Here is a 22,586-nt window from a genome sequence, read left to right as displayed (position 1 = left end):
ATAGTCAAGTAACTGAAATTGTTTTTTATATTATAATTTAGAATCTCCTTTTATACGACGTTAAATACATTGACTTACAATCATAAATCAAGAAAAAAACAATTCACTGTCAGATATAAAACAAAACTAGGCTCCTATCAAATGACCAATAGGAATAATACAATTGTCCATATACCAAATCTTTAATATTGCAAATGGACTTAAGTCAATCAGAAATGACGTATCTTTACACAAAATATGCCATGCATATTTTTCGGTCTTCAGGTCAAAAAAGCTTTGTTATGGTATCTACGTTATATCGGAACAGTATGACAATATTTTCCCTTGTATGTTCGTCAATAGCAAACCGACAGCTTGAATTCAACAAATATTGTGCCAAATTGTTATACATAGCAGTCATATATATCTCTTATTTGGTTATTAAGTGTCCTTTAAATTTGAAGCTTTTGGTTAATAATTTATTGATTAAAGCAATAGTGAAAATGTTTTGGTTCTATCAATTAGTTTGGTACATATTGGGATGAGCTTGATGCCTTATATGTTCAAATTCTGTGTCATTTTAGTCTTTTGTGGAGAGTTTTGTCTCATTAGCAATGAAACCACGTCTTCTTTTTTTTATGATATGTTTTTTTTCTGTATTGCAATTTTATACATGTGCATATGAGCCTGTCTTCCAGTAAAGCTTACAACGGAGCTGTCTGAAATTTACTCAAATATTTGAAGTACTTTAACTAACGTTAAATTAAGTGTGGACTACATATCAGGCAGTACAGTACATTGAGCTTGATTGTAGTAACAGTGATCATTATAGAATAATAGTTATCAAAGGTACCAGGATTATAGTTTAGTACGTCAGACGCGCGTTTCGTCTACAAAAGACTCATCAGTGACGCTCATGTCAAAATAGATATAAAGCCAAACAAGTACAAAGTTGAAGAGCATTGAGGATCCAAAATTTCGAAAGGTTGTGCCAAATATGGCTAAGGTAATCTATTCCTGGGATAAGAAAATCTTTAGTTTTTCGAAAATTCAAAGTTTTGTAAACAGAAAGTTTTTGAAAATGACCACATAATTGATATTCATGTCAACACCGAAGTGCTGACTATTGGGCTATCGACACTAATTTTTGTACTCGCGTCTTTATTATCTAATATACCGTTGCATAGATTTCCTAGCCTGTTATTATTTTTTCATGCTCCACTGATCTAACTATAAACTAGGAGGTTGAAATCTGCGAAAACCATTATTTTCTCTACTTCATGTGCCTGTTATATGTCAGGAACAACTTTTTCAAGGCACGTCTTGTTATTACATCTAAATGCTTTGTGTTGATGGCAGCGGTGCGTTGTATTTGTGCAAATTTATATTTCATTACAAATCCTTCACTTTGCGCTTCAAACATTTTCATTTGCGTCAACAATTTATAAAAATGGTAAACACAGAAGTATTCTAATTTGTATTCAAGTCTACAAATGAAGACTAAGGAACTTGTATTCAAAGGCTATTCTGAGTAAAATTTATTTAAAAATTCTATGTCTGTAGATAGAAAAAAAATATATAATAGACGTACAGTGATCTATAGTTGTTGACTTCTACGTCATAAATGGTAGTATACAATTTTCACTTTCTTTAGCCTCTTGTTTCTTCACGAACAGAGGAATTGTGATATTATATTGAAACAGAGACACACTGGTCTAAATATTCTGCCTTTTTATCTTTGCCTGATTGGCTTCTTTCATAAGTTTTTATTCCAACTGTTCATTCAAAATACGAGTTGCAACGTTTTTTGTAACATTGTGATAAGTTAAAGTACTCATTCATGGTCTTTAGATAGAAGAAGATGTGGTATGAGTGCCTATGAGACAACTCTCCATGCAAGTGAATCCCATTCAAATGGGAAAACCAACGGTCTAACCTATAAAAAATACGAGAAACCAGAAACACTCATGAACAGCATCTTTAAATGACACCCACTAAACATCAAGTTCCTGACTTAAGACAGGTGAAACAAATGCAGCGGGTTGAAACGTTTTAAATGTAGTGTTTTCATTTTAGTGTTATATTTAACATTGTCATAAAAGCAGGGGGTTTGGCTAGCCATACAATCGGGGAAAGGCATTTGTTATATTATAGTACGATTCTTTGTGTGTTTGTTTTTTGTTATTTTTGTTGTACTTTAGTGTTTCTGTTGTTTTGTTGTTTTCCTCTTATATTTGATGTGTTTCCATCGGTTTTGCTTTGCATTGTTTTCTCTCCATCGATTTATGACTTTCGAACAGCGGTATACTACTGTTTCTTTTATTTAATATGTACCAACTTTCAACCTTACCCGAAAAACATGTAAGTTTTTTTGCAGTCATTAGTCAAATAAGACAAAATGACTCAGAGGCAATTTCAACACACATGAAGGTAACATCTATTGTAGATAAGCATTCATTAATAATAGATATGCCGATAGAAATTTAACATCTGTGTGATTCCTAAAAGGAGTTATTTGTTAATGATTCATACAACCACTTTTAGGCCTTCAGTTGTTTTGTGAAATTACACGAAGTCTGCAGTTAAAATTAGGCAATGATTTAATAAGTGAAAATATTCTTATATAACATTATAGTAAAATCGTTTTCAAGCTCTATCAAGAAGAACAACAAAATAACCAATCACAATAAAAACAAAGTAAAAATATCGATTTTTCGAGGCTATAGTGGTATTTTTACTACTATCATAAATTGTATAATATTAAGATACACTGTTTTAATTCAATTGTTTTCAAAACATTCCAATCGATCGTAATTAAGCAGCCAAAATATATTTGGGGGAACTCTCACAAGACCATGCCGTGTGAAGATCTGCAATAGAACCTCAGACAACATTCTAATTCCATGGTAAAGGCCGTGATGCAAATAGCTTTCCAGAGGCTAGACAGGGAAGGCAATTGCATCCAAGAGACCAGATAGGGAATATAATTACATTCCAGAGGCCAGGCAGGACAGAAAATATGCTGGGAGAAAATAGCATTTAAGAGGCCAGACAGGGAAGAAAAGAACATTCGAACAGAATAAACTGAAATTTTCTGTTCCTCAAGTACAAGTTTAATGCTCGATTTGATTTCAATAGAGGATATTGATTAAATTGTGTCACATATGATCAACAGTACATCCTACGCAAGACTAGAAGTCCTAAATCGTCTTGGGCAGAAACTGACATGGTGCTTTGGTTGGGTACCGTTCGTCTCATCAACTCAGAGATCTGTCCATTTAGAAACTATTACACCTTAAATTCTTATGCGGGTCAAAAGAAATACAGTTTATCTACAAAACTAAGAATATTCAAAGATTATCTGCAACTTTCATTGTTTGTAACTATGACTTATTGGGATTCAGGTGCTTTGTAAACAACCCTTTTCGGACACGCAAAATGAGACAAGGATTCCCATGTTAACTCGTGTAGATATACCCCTGTGTGTGTACATAATGTATAAAAATCTTTACAATTTTATCTATCAAAATCAGCAGCTAAAAAACAAGTAAAGAGTCTTCAATTTGATTTCAAAATGCAATAGTCCAAGGTTACTTGTTCGAGCAAACAATTAAAATATTGAAAAATTTGCTTATTCTTTAGTTTTCTATGTTCTTTCATGTGTACTATTGTTTGTTGATCTGTTTGTCTTTTCCATTTTTGGCCATGGCGTTGTCAGTTTGTTTGCGATTTATGAGTTTGACTGTATATCTGGTGTCTTCCGTCCCTCTTTTAATGCAGATCTTGACAGAGAAAAAATAGATTGCCAGTCATTTCGATTACCCCCATTGCCAACTCTAAGAATTTCATCTTTGTTTTAGGTCAAAAAGAAGAACGGAGATTTCGTTTAATTGATCTTTCTCATCGACTACTTAATAATTCTTTGAATGGATAACTAGTAATAGATGACTGATTTTACTCAGTACAGTACAGCATTGACGAGGCCGTGAGGAAAATTCAGAATATAGGAGTTTCGGAAAAATTGTCCAAGAGGGACGTTAACACTTGCTTTAAGTTTGACTAGGGTTTCACTTTCTGATTCTGATATTGATCAGTTGGGTTTCGCTTTTGATGGTTAGTTTAGCTATAATTGTCGTTAAAGACAGGCAGTCTGAATCAGCTGATCCCTCGTTGAAGAATTTTCGCCAGGGATGTACTGTTAACGGAATTCACTAGAAGGAATCGAAACATACTTTTTGTAAGCGAAGCAAACTGTCCAATTTCAAGAAAATACTTGAAAAAATCAGGGGAATAGGTAAATCATTGGGGTTCGGATTCATTCGCCACAGACAAACCTTCCAACTCCCAGAAATGTTGATCTTTTTATGAAAATGGAAATGAGGTTGGCCAATTTAAATTGAACATTGCACTTATTTCTACATTCACAGAAGGAAACTTTGCGTCAGTTTCAGTTGCAGTCCCATGTAGAATGGAATATGAACCCACACTGTACCCTAGCTAATATTTGGGGTTCTCTTATCCTGTGTTACTATAATTCAAAAGATTAGATTGTGTTAGATAGACTGGTCTCCTTTAATTTTATAATTAAGAAGCCTCTTATGTTTACCAAAGAGTTATGTGTTTGGTCGGGGGATTTGCTACGTATCCATAATATCTCTCTATTTTGCAAGACCGTAGATGATTGTAGCTTTCGTTGTCTACCGGTGAAGTACAGACTTGCCAAAATTAGTGTATCGACGTTGGTTTGTACCTTCATCCTGTATAAGCTTGTCTGCGCAACAAATACATACTGTGGTCATACAATGACATACTGTGGTCATACAAATACATACTGTGTTCATACAGATATTTACTGTGGTCATAAAAATACATACTGTGGTCATACAAATACATACTGTGGTCATACAAATACATACAGTGGTCATACAAATACATACTGTGGTCATACAAATACATACTGTGGTCATACATTTACATACTTTCCGCTATATAGATGACGTTCTTTCACTAAACAATTCAAAATTTGGTGACTATGTGGAACGCATCTATCCCATCGAATTGGAGATAAAGGATACTACAGATGCAGTTAAGTCGGCTTCATATCTTGACTTACATCTTGAAATTGACAATGAGGGTCGGTTGAAAACAAAACTTTACGACAAAAGAGATGATTTCAGCTTTCCAATTGTGAACTTTCCATTTCTAAGTAGCAATATTTCAGCAGCACCTGCACACGGGGTATATATCTCCCAATTGATACGATATTCCCGTGCTTGCATTTCCTATCATGATTTTCTTGATAAGGGGTTACTGCTCACAAGGAAGCTATTAAACCAAGAGTTCCAAATGGTGCAGTTGAAATCATCCCTTCGTAAATTTTACAGACGCCATCACGAGTTGGTTTATCTTATTTATCTTTCAGAAACAAACGAATCTAAGTTTATGTACTAACAAATTATTCTTTGTTCGCGTTTACAAATAGGTATATAAGATATTTAGAATAAAAGCAGTTTTCGTATATATGATTGATTATTATGATATTTTCAAAACCGATCAAAAGACCTCAGTGTCATGTTCTATTGTTGTTTATCCATGTATTCCTCATGTTTTTTTATATAGAGATCAGCTTATAAAATCAGGATGCAATTTCATTTCGATATGCCTGCTTACAAAACCTCGTTTACAAAAATACATAATGTATACATATAATACTTATTCGGCGTACATAATTTTTAGGAAAAAAAATGATTAATTGTCCTTTTTTTTTAAATAGCCTTCTCCGAAATATGTTCAACAAAATCCTTTTGGGCATCATTTTGTACCATGTTTTGTGATACAATAATATGCGGCTATATTTTAAATGTTATGGTATACACTTCAAAATGGTATATAAGCTAGAAAATAATCAAAACGTGAACAGCTATAAAGACAGCTTTCAGAAGGTCTGTATCGTTTATTAAGCATATTCATTTATATTTTATTATTTGTAACTTTCATTCGATATCCTATTTTGTTAACGTTCAGGATTTGAAAATATTTATTAACCTCAGGAGCAGAATTGAATGGTTTTAATTTAAAAAGAACTTTATTGTATAATTTTTTGAAATTTCCACAGTTGTGGAAATTTTCCCAAAAAGGATACAGTGGTCCTATTACTATTCTCTTTATCTGAACAGAAGTCCATATGTTGATTAGGTGCAAATTTGCAATACTAAAGAAATTAAGCCGTTTTTAATGGGGGAAATCCTTCTTAGAGCACAGAGTTTTTATGTACAGTTGTTACAGTGTAGATTGCATGTGAATTCCATTGTAAGAAGACGACGCTGGCCAAGGAAGAGTTTGGATGTACTAGATTTCTCACAAAAGTCTTATTAGCATATGCTATTTGGTCAACTTTTTGTTATTTTCGTTTAAAATACATGATTATCAATAATTTCGTACACTCTGGTTATTAAACAATTTAAAGGGAAGTAATTGAGATTTAAAAAGAACTGCTTTTATATGTAAAAATCTTTTATTTTACCTTTGCATATCTTTGAAAAGTTCTTAGTTTAAATCCGAGAAACACCAGAAAACACTTTGGATGTATGGAATTTTTTAACTATATTAATATCAAGCTCTCAATAGTGTCATCTTCGCTTAATCCATAGACAGTGACCTGCTTTCTAATTTACTATTGATAAAATGGAGGACCATTGGTGATGACTATTAAAATGTATTGTTTTCACATCAATTGACCCATACAATTTTTAAAAAATGCAAATAACCATTTTAGAAACGTTGCTTCGAAATATACATTTTCCCCATTTTCGAAGTTTTTTGTTGTTATATCTGAATATATTTACCAATGTAAGACGGGACGAAATTGTAAATTGGAAAAATTATTGCATAGCAAAAAGTAAAAACACAAAAATACTGAACTCCGTGGAAAATTCACAAAGAAAAATCCAAAATTAAAAGGCAAAATCAAAAGTCCAAACACATCAATCGAATGGATAACAACTGTCATTCGAAATTTTGACAACAACTTTTGTCTATTACTTATATCGCAGTTTGCCTGTTATCACTAAATCAACAGAAGAATGATCAAACGTATGAATTGCCAAAATGTTTAGCAACACAAAAAATAACTATAATGAGAAGAGAACAGTCCTCAATAGCAGACGGGCAGTATAGCTATAAAAGTTTAATAACAAAATTACTTAACTGCAAGTTAAGGAGTAGGTCCGGTAAGGGCAGATTTTGGCCTCAAAATTCTGGTTCATCTAAAGAAAGATTTTGGACACTTTTTAAACACTTAAGTATCTATTTCAATTGATTCAATTAGTTTATGTGAAAGATTTTAACTTATTTAGTCATTAAAAACGCTCCGATTCAAGCTTCAATATGAAAATTCTATCAAAAATGCCAAAAAACGTATTTTTTCTGATGTTTTTTTGTCAAAAATGAAAGTGGCCGCATCCGTGTTCATCCTCAACCTTTAAATATGGTATGTATTATCGTCAAATACAACTTACATTTCAATATTATGAATGAACACGAATGCGGCCACTTTCATTTAAGACGGAAACCGCCTAAAATTTAACTAAAATGCTAAAATTGTGAAGATTTCAGTAATTCAGCATGACTTAGTCAATTCCTGTATGTAGAAAGTGGTAGATTAAATCTAGTTTAAAAGCAAATGTGTGTTCTTTTATTTATTATTTGTTTGTAAAATAGTATTAATTTTTTAATAAGATCATTGCAAACAATGTCAAAGTAATCGCTTCAGGCACCATTTGATTATAGGCTTTCCGTTTTGAATTTTCCTCGGAATTCAGTATTTTTGTGATTTTTTTTGTACCAGGCTGCTGGTTCAATGACGTTCATTTGTTATTTGTTTGATTGATTTATTTGGTATAATTTTTGATTGTGTGATAGTCATTAAAACATGAAAAGTTACAAAAAGCTTTGGCATGATCTGTATGGATGAGTTGTGTGTTATCTTATTTCAAAGTTTGTGTTCAGCATACGTCGAGTATACTCATTTGTAAACGCTTTTAATATAAGAATACGGTTTTTCTCTGTTTACATCTTTGACATTTGGTCTTATGTTAATTGTTGTTTCATTGACATTCATACATCATACCACATCTATATATTTATTTTGCAATAGCAATATTGAAAGTCTTGACCGTTTTGCTACGTTTATTTTCCAAAACAAATTTTAAAACTTTGCGTAAAAATTCACAAACTATCTGATTTGTCATACTGTATATTGTCCAGGTATATTGTCTTTTGTATTTTTCTTTACAGATTACTTGATATCAACTTTTGAGGAAAATGAGGTCGTACACATTTGTTTTTCTTCTTGCATTTTGTCTTGTTTGTAAGTATTTTCCATGGCATAATTGTAGAGCATTTCAGTTTACCAGGGATAAAATAACACTCAGAATATTTTATTGATATTTAGAAGAAAGAGTTTTAAAACCTGTCCAAAATAGCAACAGTAGTTTACCTATGTTCAAATGTTTAATAAAAGAGGGACGAAAGATTCCAAAGGGACAGTCAAACTCATAAATCTAAATCAAACTGACAACGCCATGGCTAAAAATGAAAAAGACAAACAGAAAAACAATAGTACACATGACACAACATAGAAAACTAAAGAATAAACAACACGAACACCACTAGAAACTAGGGTGATCTCAGGTGCTCCGGAAGGGTAAGCAGATCCTGCTCCACATGTGGCACCCGTCGTGTGGCTTATGTGATTACAAATCCGGTAAATAGTATAATTCGGTAGGTCCCATTCATGATGGGAATAAATCATGCAATATACAAGTAACACTCAAACAAAGATCGAAGGTATTGCATGAACTCAAGAGGGAGATTTTATCTTTGTCTTGTCTGTAGGTGTCTGTGTCAGGATACCCTTAACAAAAACTTGCCTGCAACTGTTTGGCTTTATATATCTTTTAATTTGAGCGTCACTGATGAGTTTAATGTATACGAAACGCGTATCTGGTGTATTAAATTATAATCCTAGTACCTTTGATAACTTTTTCTTAACCAAAACTTAAACCTTTTCAACAATATTGGGATTTGATTTTAACTCTGCCTTACATATCTTGCCTAGACTAATGATATCCTGATTTCATCTCAATAAAATTAATATCTTTTTTTGTTTTGGTTTTGACTGTATTAGTTAGGCCCTTTTTGTTTGTATGCTCTCAATCGTTTAACATTCAGTTGGGGTCTATAGATTACCTCATGATCGTTTTTCAAGAAACTCGTGTTTTGTACGTAAAATGGATATATAACGAAATAAACTTACAACTTACAAAAACAGCTGTCGGGTTTACACGGGTTATGTTCTTCTCATATATGTGATGATGGTATGATACTAAACCCCTAACGGGAAGGATTCTACATGATAAATATATGCTGAAGACATAATCTTTCAATCAGTTCAATTGAAGTCTGGAGCTGGCATGTCAGTTAACTGCTAGTAGTCTGTTGTTATTTATGTATTATTGTCATTTTGTTTATTTTGTTTAGTTACATCTTCTGACATCAGACTCGGACTTTTCTTGAACTGAATTTTAATGTGCATATTGTTATGTATTTACTTTTCTACATTGGCTAGATGTATGGAGGTTTGAAATCTCAAAAACATGTTTAACCCCGCCGCATTTTCACTCCTGTCCCAAGTCAGGAGCCTCTGGTCTTTGTTAGTCTTGTATTTTTTTAAATTTTAATTTCTTGTGTACAATTATGAGTTGATTATGGCGTTCATTATTACTGAACTAGTATATATATATGTTTAGGGGCAAGCTGAAGGATGCCTCCGGGTGCGGGAATTTCTCGCTGCATTAAAAACATATTGATGACCTTCTGCTGTTGTCTGTTTTATGGTCGGTTTGTTGTCTCTTTGACACATTCCCCATTTCCATTCTCAATTTTATTACAAAAAAAGATGTAATACAATATTTTCTATGTTAAGTTTTAACTTTCAATCAGTAATTGTATGGAAAATTAAATAGTTATAAGAGATATAAACAAAAAGCTTCCTGCCCCCCCCCCCCCCCCAAAAAAAAACCAAAAAAAAACCAAACAACAACAAACGAATAAAAACAAAAACCCATCTTAGGTACAATTTGCCTGATGGAGTTGAAACCGTTATTACTTATACACACAATGTATTATTGGTCAAATTTAGAAAGGTTTATTAAATATAAATCACGTCGGTTCTGAAATACTGCCTACCTGGTCGATGATACCATCAGGAACTGGTCATTGGCGTGTTATCTATTCGATTAATGTGTTTGAGATTGAGATTTTTCATTTAAATAAGGACTTTCCCTTTTGAATTTTCCTCGGAGTTCAGTATTTTTATGATTTCACTTTTTATGATTTTGTTTATAAGTGAAGATGATATGTGCTTTTATTGCATTGTCGTTTTACAGCATAGTATTCCTTTTTTTTTTAAAGGTATGCCAAAGGCAGATGCGGATAAACGTAGCGCTCCCCGTAAGTGTTTCCCACAAAACGATTGTGGATTTAGTCGTCCACCATGTGTTGGCTTATGTATCAGGAACGGATGCAGCGGAAGTGACGCAAACTGCGTTGGAAACCGAGAATGTTGTTGTCTTGATTGTAAGGCCTGACAACCTCCTGTCGATAGACCCAGGCTATTAATTAACTTTGAAGAATGAATTAAAACTTTTCCTTCTAGCTCTTACGACTTTCATTATAAAATTTATTTTCAACATTAAATAATCCAAAGTTTATATCTCGGCAATTTTCATTTAACATTTGTAGCTTTCTGATGATAAGTTTTGTTCATGCTCTTTTTGTTTTTGGTAGACTCTCTGTGTTTACTTAAATCCAATTTATTTTGAATGAAACAAATGTACATTAAAAATGATTAGCGAAATCATTTATTCATATAAAACTAACTACAGTCAAAAAAGAGGAACGAAAGTTACCAGAGCGACAGTCAAACTCATATTAAATCGACAACAAACTGACAACACCATGGCTAAAAATTAAAAAAACAAACAATAAAGCACATGACACAACATAGAAAACTAAAGAATAAGCATCACGAACCTCAACAAAACTAGGGTGATATCTGGTGCCCCGGGAGGGTAAGCAGATTCTGCTCCACATTTTCGTTTCGTAGATGTGACATTTTCACATATGTGGCTAAATTTTCGGGGTACGAAGTGAGATTACTTTTTTCGTAAAATAGCAAACCCCGAACATCCTTTTGTGATGCGGCTCCTTGTGGTAAAATATCCCCTTTTTAACACAATAAGTTCTATGAAATTTTAATACGTTGAACACATTCAATAGCTCACTACACATAGATTTTGTCTTTACACGTGACTTTTGAGTTCCTCATTTCGAGGCGCATTAGGGATGTTGTCCAATATGAGGCCGACTTAACTGTATCTGTTAAATCCTTCATCTCTATTTCGATGGAATAGATGCGTTCAGCATAGTCACCATTTTTTTAATTATTTAGTGAAAGAACATCATTTATCTATCGGAGAGTAGTGTTAAAAACATTGCTTTCTTCTTATCTTTTTTCTAAGAAGTTTCTGTATGCCTCATAATAATAAAGAAACAAGCCTGTATTAAGCAAAACCTGTATTATAAGACCATAAATTTTAGATCCCTCTGTAGTACATTTCATATAGTTTGTACCTGTATTTAAAGACCTCCTGTCTTAAGAAACCACTTGTTTTTTCTCCCATAAGTAATCTGTATATACAAAAGGCATATAATAAACGTGCGCCAGAAACTATTTCCTTAGCATGATCAACTATTTCAGTTTTCAAATTGCAAACATTCCATTTCTACACCCTAGCAGCGCCTGCATAAGGAAGATATATCTCCCAATTAAATCGATCTTCCTGGGCTTGCATTTCCTATGATGTTTTCCTTGATAGAGGGTACGTTGCTTCTCATAATGAAGATATTAAATCAAGAGTTCCAAATGGTTAAATTATAAACTATCCCTACGTATATTGAACGGACCCCGTTACGAGCTGGTTGACTGTTATGAAATGTCGGTTTCTCAGATGATATCAGATATGTCCTTATGTCGTAACTACAATTCCGTTCCCGTTCATGAACATGATCTACCAAATTATACTTTTTATTGGATTGTAATAGCATGAGCAACACGTCAGGTGCCAAATATAGAACAGGATCCGCTTACTCTTCCGAAGCAGCTGAAATCAACACCAAATTTTCGTGATGTTTCTGTTTCTTAGTCTTTAGATAGTAATGCACGTGGTTTTTTAATAATATATTTTCTTATTGTGTTTCTGTGTTATATATTTGTTTGTTTTGTTCTGATTGAAATTGTGACACGGTATTGATGGATGTATCCCTATTTTGATAATTTCACCTATTATGTTTGTTTTGTTCACGCTTTCTTATAAATAAAATGGAACTTGATGCAATTGTCATACAAGTGAGAGGTTTAGCGCTATAAGACCAGGTTTAATCCCCAATTTTCTACATTTTAGAATGCCTGTACCAAGTTAGGAATATGACAGTCATTTGTCAATACGTTTGATGTGTTTTATCATTTGTTTTTGTCGTTTGATCAGGGACTTTCCGTTTTGGATTTTCCTCGGAGTTCAGTATTTTTGTTATTTACTTTTTTCTATGTTGTGTCTTGGTGTGCTGATCAGGTTAAAACGTGTTGAATGAAAAACGCTATATACTCAATAATTAACACTCAACACTACGGATGTTTGTAGTTTTTGGAGACTTGACTCGGATCTGACTTCGTATTAAAAACTATTTTATTTAGGTTTGTGTTGAGATTTTAAAACATTTATGCAGTAAAAATCATTTGTACATTTCACACTATGCTTACTATACTAACTTTTTCTATCTGCAAATATTTTATCATCCTTATTTTTCAATATAAGTTTCAAGAAAGTTATAATTTTTCAAATCATTCGTTTTTTTTTATTATATTAATGTAGATATAGGAAGATGTGGTATTAGTTCCAATGAGAAAACTCTCCATCTAAGTAACAATTTAAAAAGTAAACCATTATAGGTTAAAGTACGGCCTTCAACACGGAGCCTTGGCTCACACCGAACAACAAGCTATAAAGGGCCCCAAAATTACTAGTGTAAAACCATTCAAACGGGAAACCAACGGTCTAATCTATATAAACAAAACGAGAAACACGTAAATATTACATAAACAAACGATATATTAATGTACCTTTTTCAAAATGATCTTCACTTTTTTAACCAGAAATAGTAAAAATAAAAACTCAACTCCAACGAATGACAATATGACGTGACCCGGTTAATTGTCTATCCGATGTGTTTTAAGATAATTTTAGTAAAATTGACAATGGAAATGGGGAATGTGTCAAAGAGATAACAACTCGACTATAGAACAACAACAGAAGACCACCAATGGTCAAACAGAAATTGAGTTTTCTGAACCATTAATAAAAAAGAATGGATGCGTCAAAATAAACTTATAGTTATGTATCACTAGCCCTTATCAATACTCGTTTTTATATTGGCGTGATATACACTAAATCTTTTTTTTATTTTCAATGCAGATTATATTAAAGGCTAACTTTCAAGTTCTATATGTGTTCTTCAGATGGTTTTGATGTGACTTATTACTAATATGTTGCATTTCCGTTTTCGATACCTTTTGATTTTTAAGGTTTAATGAAGATGCGTCATGATATGGTGCATAAAAATTAACTTTGGTATCATATTTTAACTGTCAACGACCACCAAGGATACTTGATTAAAACATTCGTCGCAGAAAAGACAACAATATCTAGATGAACAGATAAATTTATTGTCAACAATATTAAGATTGTAACCAAAAGTCACGTCATATATGACCATAAAATATATAAATATTTGCATCTCATGAGACCAGCTCATTAATTATTACTCTGTGAAGATACTAAGTGTCATACTACAACACACTCAAGAAAAGATGCAGCAGTATAAAGAGAATAAGTCAGAACAGAAAATCTATCGAAATGACTGAAGCAAATCATGTAGATCAGTTTACAGCTCATTTCGCTTTAATTAAATAGGTTTAATTGAATATATGTATTAATAACCAACAGTAGAACACATTATATGTTACTAGATTTTCTGTTCTGATTTGAACGTTATCTAACCATGGTAACAATACACCTTCACCTGTGTCTCAAGACATTTGTGTACCCCACATAATATATAAAATTCACAAGTTATAACATTCTTATAAAAATATTGCGAGTGAAGTAGCAAGACATTCTCTTGACGATGGACGAAATTAAATCGATGTCATGATAACCTAGAATTGTAAAGTTTCATATAATTGAAGTAATTTAAAAACACGAATTGCACAAAGAAGCATTAACTTTTGAAATACATATGCATATATCTAATTTCAAAATATTTTTTTTTATGCATAAAGATAATAACATTACATGATGTGAGCTAACTCTTAATTTACTTCATTTCACAGTTCCTAGTTTCAGCTGACTGAAACTGCAATCAGTTAAATTAATAAGAGTTCTGAACAAATGAATCTTTCACAACGATTGTCAATCCTATTAGTGAGCATTTAAAATAGAGACACTATTGAGAAACATAGAAATATAAAGCTATACTATTTTCATGATGTTAAAGAATACAAATGATGAGCTTAATAAATGTTAAATGGTGATCCAGTTAAAAACAAACACCAATATAAAGAAGAAATACAATCATCACATTTGATCCATAACAAATAGTGACAAATATTTCTATTAGTTGAATTTTTTTGTTCTCCAAACTTTCAAAACTTATTTTAAAATACTTAAGTAGTTTAATCAAGTAGTAATAACAAATCAAATGAAAATAACAAGGTTTTCCTCATTTACTTTCAGTAAAAAGGATAATTTCATCAAATGAAGGTTAAATTTTTAAATTAAATGTTTGTTATGGACGATATGGTTCGTTAAAAAGGCAGAATCCGTTATAAGATAATTTGAAGTGGGAACTATCAAAAACAAAAACTTGTATTATGACTTGAATAACTAGCTTTTATTTTGGAATATCTAACCGATTGGAAAACACAATTTTTAAAAGTGTGCCTAATGATAGCTGTAGCAAAGCACTGAAATACTATCCACAGAACTTGCAAGATGGTTATATTAAATGAAAAATATCATTTATAAATTTTGTTAAAGCTAAAAAAGTAAGATAGTATGCCAACAACACTATCATACTTGATTAATGAAATAAGAGAACCGACGAAAAATAGAATGAGGAATCATACAAAATAAAAACGTTAATCAAGAATAAAATACAATAAATTGCAATACAAATCACATTTACAGAATATTCAATCAAAATCATTCAACAATAGAAGAAAATTACATGTTCATTCAACAATTGAAGAACATCACATGTCTTTCATATATTTGTTTTATAAAATGCACATACAGAGAAATAGGACGGATATATATATAATATATCTTTATATACACATTAGGACGGGTCATAAAAAATGTATCACAGACATGCTTTTAATTGTCAAAAGTCAAGTATAAAAATTATTAAAAGTCAAAAGGCATATTTGTAGGTTGTTCATTCTTTTCAACTCTAGGAGTCACCTTTGATTTTTTAGATTTTCTTTTTTTCATTTCAAAATGTTCTGGAGACGATGATTTAGGACGATTATGCGTTGGTTGTGTTTGGGGTGATGTGACTGCTAATATGATAGGGGCCTCATCCCAATCATCCTCTACCTCAGGAGGTGGAGGAGTTGGTTGTTTCTCTTCAGTAACTTTTTCTTCATAAGCTGGCGGCGGGGGTACATCATCCTGTATAAAATGTTTTGTCTAAAAACAGAAAAAAAATATTCATAACAATTTAATCATTTAATCAAATTCAGCTGTTTTTTTGAAAAATAAATCAATAAATGAAACTATTTATAGATTTAACGCTTGTTTCAATCTCAGAACGATCACTAATAATTTCCTCTGATTACGATTCGAACAACACATTCAGAGTTACAATTATAAAGTATTACTGCTAGCATGGTTGCTCCAATCATCTGTAAATAAGTTATCCATGTTGTTTAAATTGGAAATACATTAAACATGTTTGATATAAATTATAAAAATAATTTTAGTTCGAATTTAGATTTAACGAAATAGCAAAAAATAATGAATCAATTATACAACTAACAAGCAAATCATAACTATAGTTCTAAATATAGAGTGATTTTTGTAATACAGCAAGGATCTATTGCTATATACATAGGGATAGCAAACACTTGTCTCAGATACACATATAATGGATATCTATCTATGGTTTTTTTAATACTATTCTAAAAAAATCTTTGGTTGGTATATAGATAACACTAGCCACTCATAAAAAGTAAATGTGTAAAAACAAAGGCAGAATGCGTAATTGTTTCTTTAAAAATAGTTTAAAGAAGACAAATAATGCATAAACTGTAAAAATATCTTTTTTGTTTAAACAATCATAATAGTCAATATAAAATGAATTTAAACAAATCTCAATTAATGAATTCATTCAATGACTTTAATGTCAAATATTAATCTGTAACCACATGTGCAAAATATTAGTATTTTTTTTCTTTTTATATCTTATCAAGATGCTAATTAAGTGTGATCAAAGTGAAAATAAGAAAAGTATTTACAGTGACAACTATACCATGTGTGTGACTTAATATTGAGGTAATATTTACAGAACAAGGAAGCAAAGCCGTACATTTTTAAAAACAATGCACAACACAAAAAAGCGTTAAACAAACCTCAATCAACTCCAAAGCGTTTCAACCTACCAATATAATATAAAGTCAAGACTAGTCTATTTATAGTAATTAAGTCGAGTTACGTTTAGATAAATTAGTATGTAAGAGTCGTTTACATAGAATATGAATAATGAAACAATAGGTATTTTGTTCATTTTATACTTTTTTCCTAACATTGCTGCTATGTATGAATATCATTGGATCATACATGAATGGATAATATTAATGTTTCCTATAAATTTCAGAAACATAAAAGAAAATAATATTGTTGTATGTGACCAAAATAAAACTGATTTTTTTCTTGTTGCATAGTTTTTATTTTATCGAGAGGAACCTAGAAATTGTTAATGTTTAAATTTCCAAACGTTAATCCTTTGCATATGTAGTTTCGAAAAGGCTGTAAAATGTTATATTTTACAGGGACAATGGAAAAGTAGTTTGAAACTTTAACACTTTTTTCAAATTGAAATGATTTTCAGCAATATTTCAAAAAGACGAAATATGACACCAAAGAAAAATTATAGGACAGATTTCTGAATAAGAATGCTATGTGGGTCGACTTCCATAGTCGTTTTTGAGAAAACATCAAAGCTTTCACTGGAACAACAAATGATAATGGCTATAACTGATAGAATAAAACTTGACACTCTTGACGTCATCTGTACGAGTTTATAATTCATATTGGTTTTAATGATATAAAAAGGTCATGCAAAGTTATAGAGTGAAGTGCAGGGTTGTTATTTCTAAGTCAAGTTTTAAGCTACCCTACCTTAGCTAAATAATCTTCATTATACTAAAACAGGGAAAGGGGGAGGTAATAAAACCAAAGTAAAATAAATACATATAAAAATAACGTGTAAAATTTACTGATTTGTATTTAAATTGAATTATAGCTGAGTACTGTATTGAAATAACTGAAAATGAATAATATATGACAATCACTGATATTTTTTATAGACTGTCATTACGATTTTGTCAGTTTCATACATATTCTCAGTTTTCTTTTTTCACACACAAACGTTTTGTTACATAAAGTAATATTTAAAAAAAAATTGTTTGAGTTATGTACATTGTCTTTACTTTTGTAGTTGTTTGTTCTCAAAATATATCTCGTCGTGTTAAAAGATGGGAGGTGAGAAATCGTTAAAAAAAGGAAATAATGTAACAAGTTACTTTTCTTTTCTGACTCTCATCAGCAGTTGTCTCCAGTTATGCATTTATTTTGATTACTTTCGGTTTTTTATTTAGAGTTTGTTTTGAAGGCAGATCTACGATAGTATTGGTCAAATCTTTTCTCAACTATCTAGACATATGGATCACACATGTTTGATGATCTCTAAAAGTAATTTCTTGATAAAATAATAAAATGTGCCACTTTGACAACTATTCAACAGATATCAAATGACGTTTATGTAAGCAACTTTGGGTTACGGTACGGTCTCCATCGACAACAAAAATGAAAAAAGGCAAGGTAAACTTTAAAAAGGTTAGACATGACAAAATGAAGAATGTTTAAGCGAGAAACCGAGGCAGCTATTTAGTAGAAACAATAAACGAACAAAAATAACAGACAGATACATTCAAACATATTAACGATAAATACGTTGAATAACAAGCATTTCTAACATTTGATGATTGATCGACAAAAAAAGGAAAACAATATTAAATCAGGGAGATAAGTTGTAGAAATAGCGACCAGGAATTCTACAATTACAACTTTTTCTTCAAATTTTTGTCGCAAATCAAGAGATCTAATTTTATACTGCGGATTTTACTTTGATTCCTAGAGTAAAACCAACACTTGAAAACTGCAAATAGGAAAGAGGAACAGAAATGAAATGTGTGTTGGCCAAACAAAAGCATAGAAATACAAAACAACTTAGTTAACCCGTTTTCAAAATCACTGATATAATGCATTACTTTCAGTCTAAAATTGAATAAAATTGAAACCTAAATTATTACCCATGAATTTATATATGAAAATAAACACAACCCAAAACAGCCAAGAGTTATCTCATGCAGAATTTATCATTAATACAACATCAACGACAACCAGAAAAACCCCGGATACACTTATTTTCAACATGCAAGAGAACTTGGAAACACATGCAATACAAATACAATACAGGAGACAACAACATGATTGCGTACCATTCTAACTACCAATCTAGGTTATCGATTGTTGATCCCGGTAATTGTGATTCAGCAGATAGCGATCTTCCACTCTTAGATACTGGTTCCTCAATGTGTACATTAGAAACCGATTTGAGATCTTTCCTTGATCTATTTGGACTTATGTGTTCATTCGAATAACTACTTGTATAGATTTCCCCTTGCGCATACTCGTTTTCGTCGTTTAAATTAACATGATGATGTGCAAGAGTGTTCTTATTTTGCTCTTCATCTTCTTTGATAACAACACTTTTTGCATGTATCTGATAAAATTTTGATATTATGTTAATGTCAAAGTGTCAGTAGGATATTACATCAATTATAATATCAGTGCTTGCAAATTAATTAAACAAAACGATGCACAATTGTAAAATGTTAACAACAAATCATGAAATTTTTTTTGATATATAAGCTCAATGTAAAAAGTATCATTTTTCATATATATAAATCGAATATATAGACCAAATATGACAGTTCTTGTCCATTCGTTTTTTATGTGTTTTGTCATTTGATTTTGCCATGTGATAATGGAATTTCCGATTAGATTTTCTTTTGAGTTCAGTATTTTTGTGCTTTTGCTTTATGTAATTAGATACTTCCATTGTGTGGTTCAGAATGGATAAACATTCATTATTTCATTCACAGGATACCCGGTGATCACCCACGGTTTTTTGGTGTTATGCAGTCTTTTGTTTTCTAGGTTGTGTTTTGTAAACTGTTGTGTGACTTTTCGTGTTTTCTCATGATGTCGATTTCTCTTAGACTTATAACTTTTGATTGTCCACTCAGTACCTTCAATCTATTTTTAAACTGAATTGTTCAATAAAACACTGAAGACATTGATGTTCTCGTACTTTGCTCTAATAAATACGGTCGATATGTGCAGCATGCTTTTACTTATACACACACGTTATATATATGATGGTGTTAAGAGGAATAGTTATTAAGTGAAATGAAGCATTATTTTGTGTTTTCAATTTGATCATTAGATAAATAAAGAGCAACAAGAAACGTTAGTCAGTTATATTTCCTCATCACATAAACAATACGAAACCTTTGATCCACATTACTTATTGCCTTCCCTTACCTGAGTTACTATGTTAAGGGTACATGACTGAATACAATGACTTTTGAACAGCGGTATACTACTGTTGCCTTTATTTATGACTATTGAATAGCTGTATACTACTGTTGCCTTTATTTATGACTATTGAATAGCTGTATACTACTGTTGCCTTTATTTATGACTTTTGACCAGCGGTATACTACTATTGCCTTTATTTTCATAATACTTACATCTTCTGCTTCATTGACTGTATTAACTGTTGGCGGAGGTGGAGGCTGATGTTTCTTAGGTTTCTGTCTTGGTTCACCAGTTATATCATGCATCTTTGCCAACAAAAACTGTTTATCTTTACCTTCCTATTTCATAAATTACAAAAAAAGGTTAAACTCAAATAAAGAGAAAAATAAATTGCTCAAAGTATTTGCCTAACTAAAGAGTGGTAAAACAAATGTTTCCTTAGCAGAACAATACAAATTTGTATAATATTTGCCTATTCGACAGGCCTATCAGATACCAGTCTTGAAATTGATAACTTACCAAGTATCTTGTGAAAAGTAAATTCTCATTGTCTTTTAAAGTTTGTTAGAATGAAGCAAATGCAATGTTAGAAAAAGTCTTACAATGCCAGTGATTGACTATCTGTTTATATAATTAATTCACAAACGAGGTGTACATGATTGGACAGATATTCAGAAGTCTGAAACACTGGATAAACAAAGAATTTTATTTATTTTATTTTTTTCAGATCATTTGCAACTTGACCACTTATTCAATACTAATATTCATGGGAAGATTCATTCGATACCTGCTGTGCGATTTAAGTTAGTAGGAAGACACTTACCATAACAAGTTGTTCTTTCATCACCTCTGCTCTTTCGTTATGGGCTTTGCCTCTCACATATAGGTAATATATCGTCAAACTACAAGACGAAAAATCCATCAATATTACACTCTAAGACAGATTTGTATATCAGTGGTATTTATCTCTATTTGAAAGCTGTAAAAACATATGTATTCGCGCCAAACGACATACCATCATAAAGAATATGGTTTGATATCCCTAAAACGACTCAAATTATGTTACTCAGATATAAAAATGATAATATGTAAATAAAAATGTATCTATCCAGTGACATTGGACATGTTTATTTTTTTTAATAGTTGACTAATCTTACCCATTTGTGGTGATTTGAATTTAATCTATTGACTTTTTTCTGTATGCAAAGAAATTAATTTAAAAGAATACATTGTGTGGAAAAGGCGATACCTTAACGTAAGGAATCAAGATCATGATGAGCTTTTTTACGATTGCGAAGTTTGTAAAAACATAAATTGTAATACGTACTCTGCTGTTTGTGAAACATTGCATATATATTTTTAAAGAGATGAGATCAAACGCTATCAAGGAAATCGTAGGGTCTTTAAGAAAAACATATCAATTGTTTATGAAAGATGCATTAATTGATTCCGTCAAATGTTATCATTGGTATGCAAATAACCGGTATAAACGTATAAAAAAACCTATTTGTAAGAAATAACCCAAGATTCATGATAGAAACCCAATTTTGACATCGTATGTGCACCTCATGAAAACACTTATGTGACACAAAATCTCAATTGTTTATCTATTTGAAGAAGTAATTGATATTTTATGTATTGTAAATATAAATAATTGATATTATTATCCAATGATATGAATATAGAATAGTTGTTGATTGATAAATTTACCATTTCTACTACTCCATGATGCAAATTTAAGCTACATAGCTTAGCATTTATTTTTATGTGGAATGATACAATTCATATGTCAGTCAGATTTAAGGGCATGCATTATTAACATTATGTATCTGATATATACAACTTCAACAAAAACTAGTGTATTAGTATGAAAGCAATATCCCACTTGAAAAAGGTTGTGCGTCATAAAAGTAAAAATTTACATAATGGAGATAGTATGTCTTATAAAATATTGATCAAATTTCTATAATAATTATTAATAGTAACCTATTGTTTTAGATTTCCTTTAATTATTTATATTTTCAATCTTATAATGAGAACTATTTTTGTTCTCATATGAATAATACTTGCAATTATTTAAATAGTAAACGTTTAGAGCAAATTATCAGCTATTGATAATTATTGAATTAAAATACCAAAAGTTCTATTGTTTGAGATACATAATTCAAAGTGATAATTTTAAGCATTAGTGTAAATAACACACAATTGATAATGTGATATTTTTATTTTTATGGTTAAACTCACCATAGGATTGTCAATATAGAGACGATCATTGAAGTAGAAGTAAGAATTTCAATAGCTGTCTTCAATCCATCTGGGAAGTTGCTTATAGTGGTGTCGACAGAAACACTCATATCACTGTAGATCCTAAAAGGCCCACACCCTTTTGATGGTTCGATTCTGTAATTCATAAAAATTATAATAATATACAACAAGATAAACAATGAAAACAAATATCTTATCAATGTCTCTTTAAACTCGACGCAATAACGTGTCTTGCGTCTCTTCAGAGCAAAAGCAAGATTAAAGAAAAGACTCCAT

General features: G+C 31.3%; 1 protein-coding gene and 1 long non-coding RNA gene across 12 annotated transcripts in view; one reads left to right on the top strand and one right to left on the bottom strand.

Moving 5' to 3' along the window:
* Window positions 1–5,849: 5,849 nt before the first annotated feature.
* Window positions 5,850–10,698, top strand: LOC134727226 (uncharacterized). Its single transcript, XR_010108739.1, has 3 exons — window positions 5,850–5,921; window positions 8,275–8,347; window positions 10,453–10,698. It is a non-coding gene; the product is annotated as an uncharacterized LOC134727226 (long non-coding RNA).
* Window positions 10,699–13,802: 3,104 nt separating this feature from the next.
* LOC134725634 (transmembrane channel-like protein 7) overlaps window positions 13,803–22,586 on the bottom strand; it is a 48,179-nt gene continuing 39,395 nt past the window's right edge. For 6 of the 11 annotated variants that reach the window (XM_063589613.1, XM_063589614.1, XM_063589615.1 and 3 more), the window contains 5 exons: window positions 22,290–22,445; window positions 20,869–20,947; window positions 20,258–20,383; window positions 17,559–17,582; window positions 13,803–15,848 (listed from right to left, as the gene is read on the bottom strand). In XM_063589613.1, coding sequence (XP_063445683.1) covers window positions 15,564–15,848; window positions 17,559–17,582; window positions 20,258–20,383; window positions 20,869–20,947; window positions 22,290–22,445 — 670 coding nt within the window. In that variant the 3' untranslated portion in view covers window positions 13,803–15,563. Of the gene's footprint in view, window positions 15,849–16,789; window positions 16,816–17,558; window positions 17,583–18,940; window positions 19,225–20,257; window positions 20,384–20,868; window positions 20,948–22,289; window positions 22,446–22,586 lie in introns of all 11 variants that reach the window. The other 5 variants (XM_063589611.1, XM_063589616.1, XM_063589610.1 and 2 more) reach the window with 5 other exon arrangements.

Source organism: Mytilus trossulus, chromosome 7 (assembly GCF_036588685.1).
Source record: "Mytilus trossulus isolate FHL-02 chromosome 7, PNRI_Mtr1.1.1.hap1, whole genome shotgun sequence".
NCBI classification, from domain to species: Eukaryota; Metazoa; Mollusca; class Bivalvia; order Mytilida; family Mytilidae; genus Mytilus; species Mytilus trossulus.
This window is presented reverse-complemented; position numbering and strand designations above follow the sequence as displayed.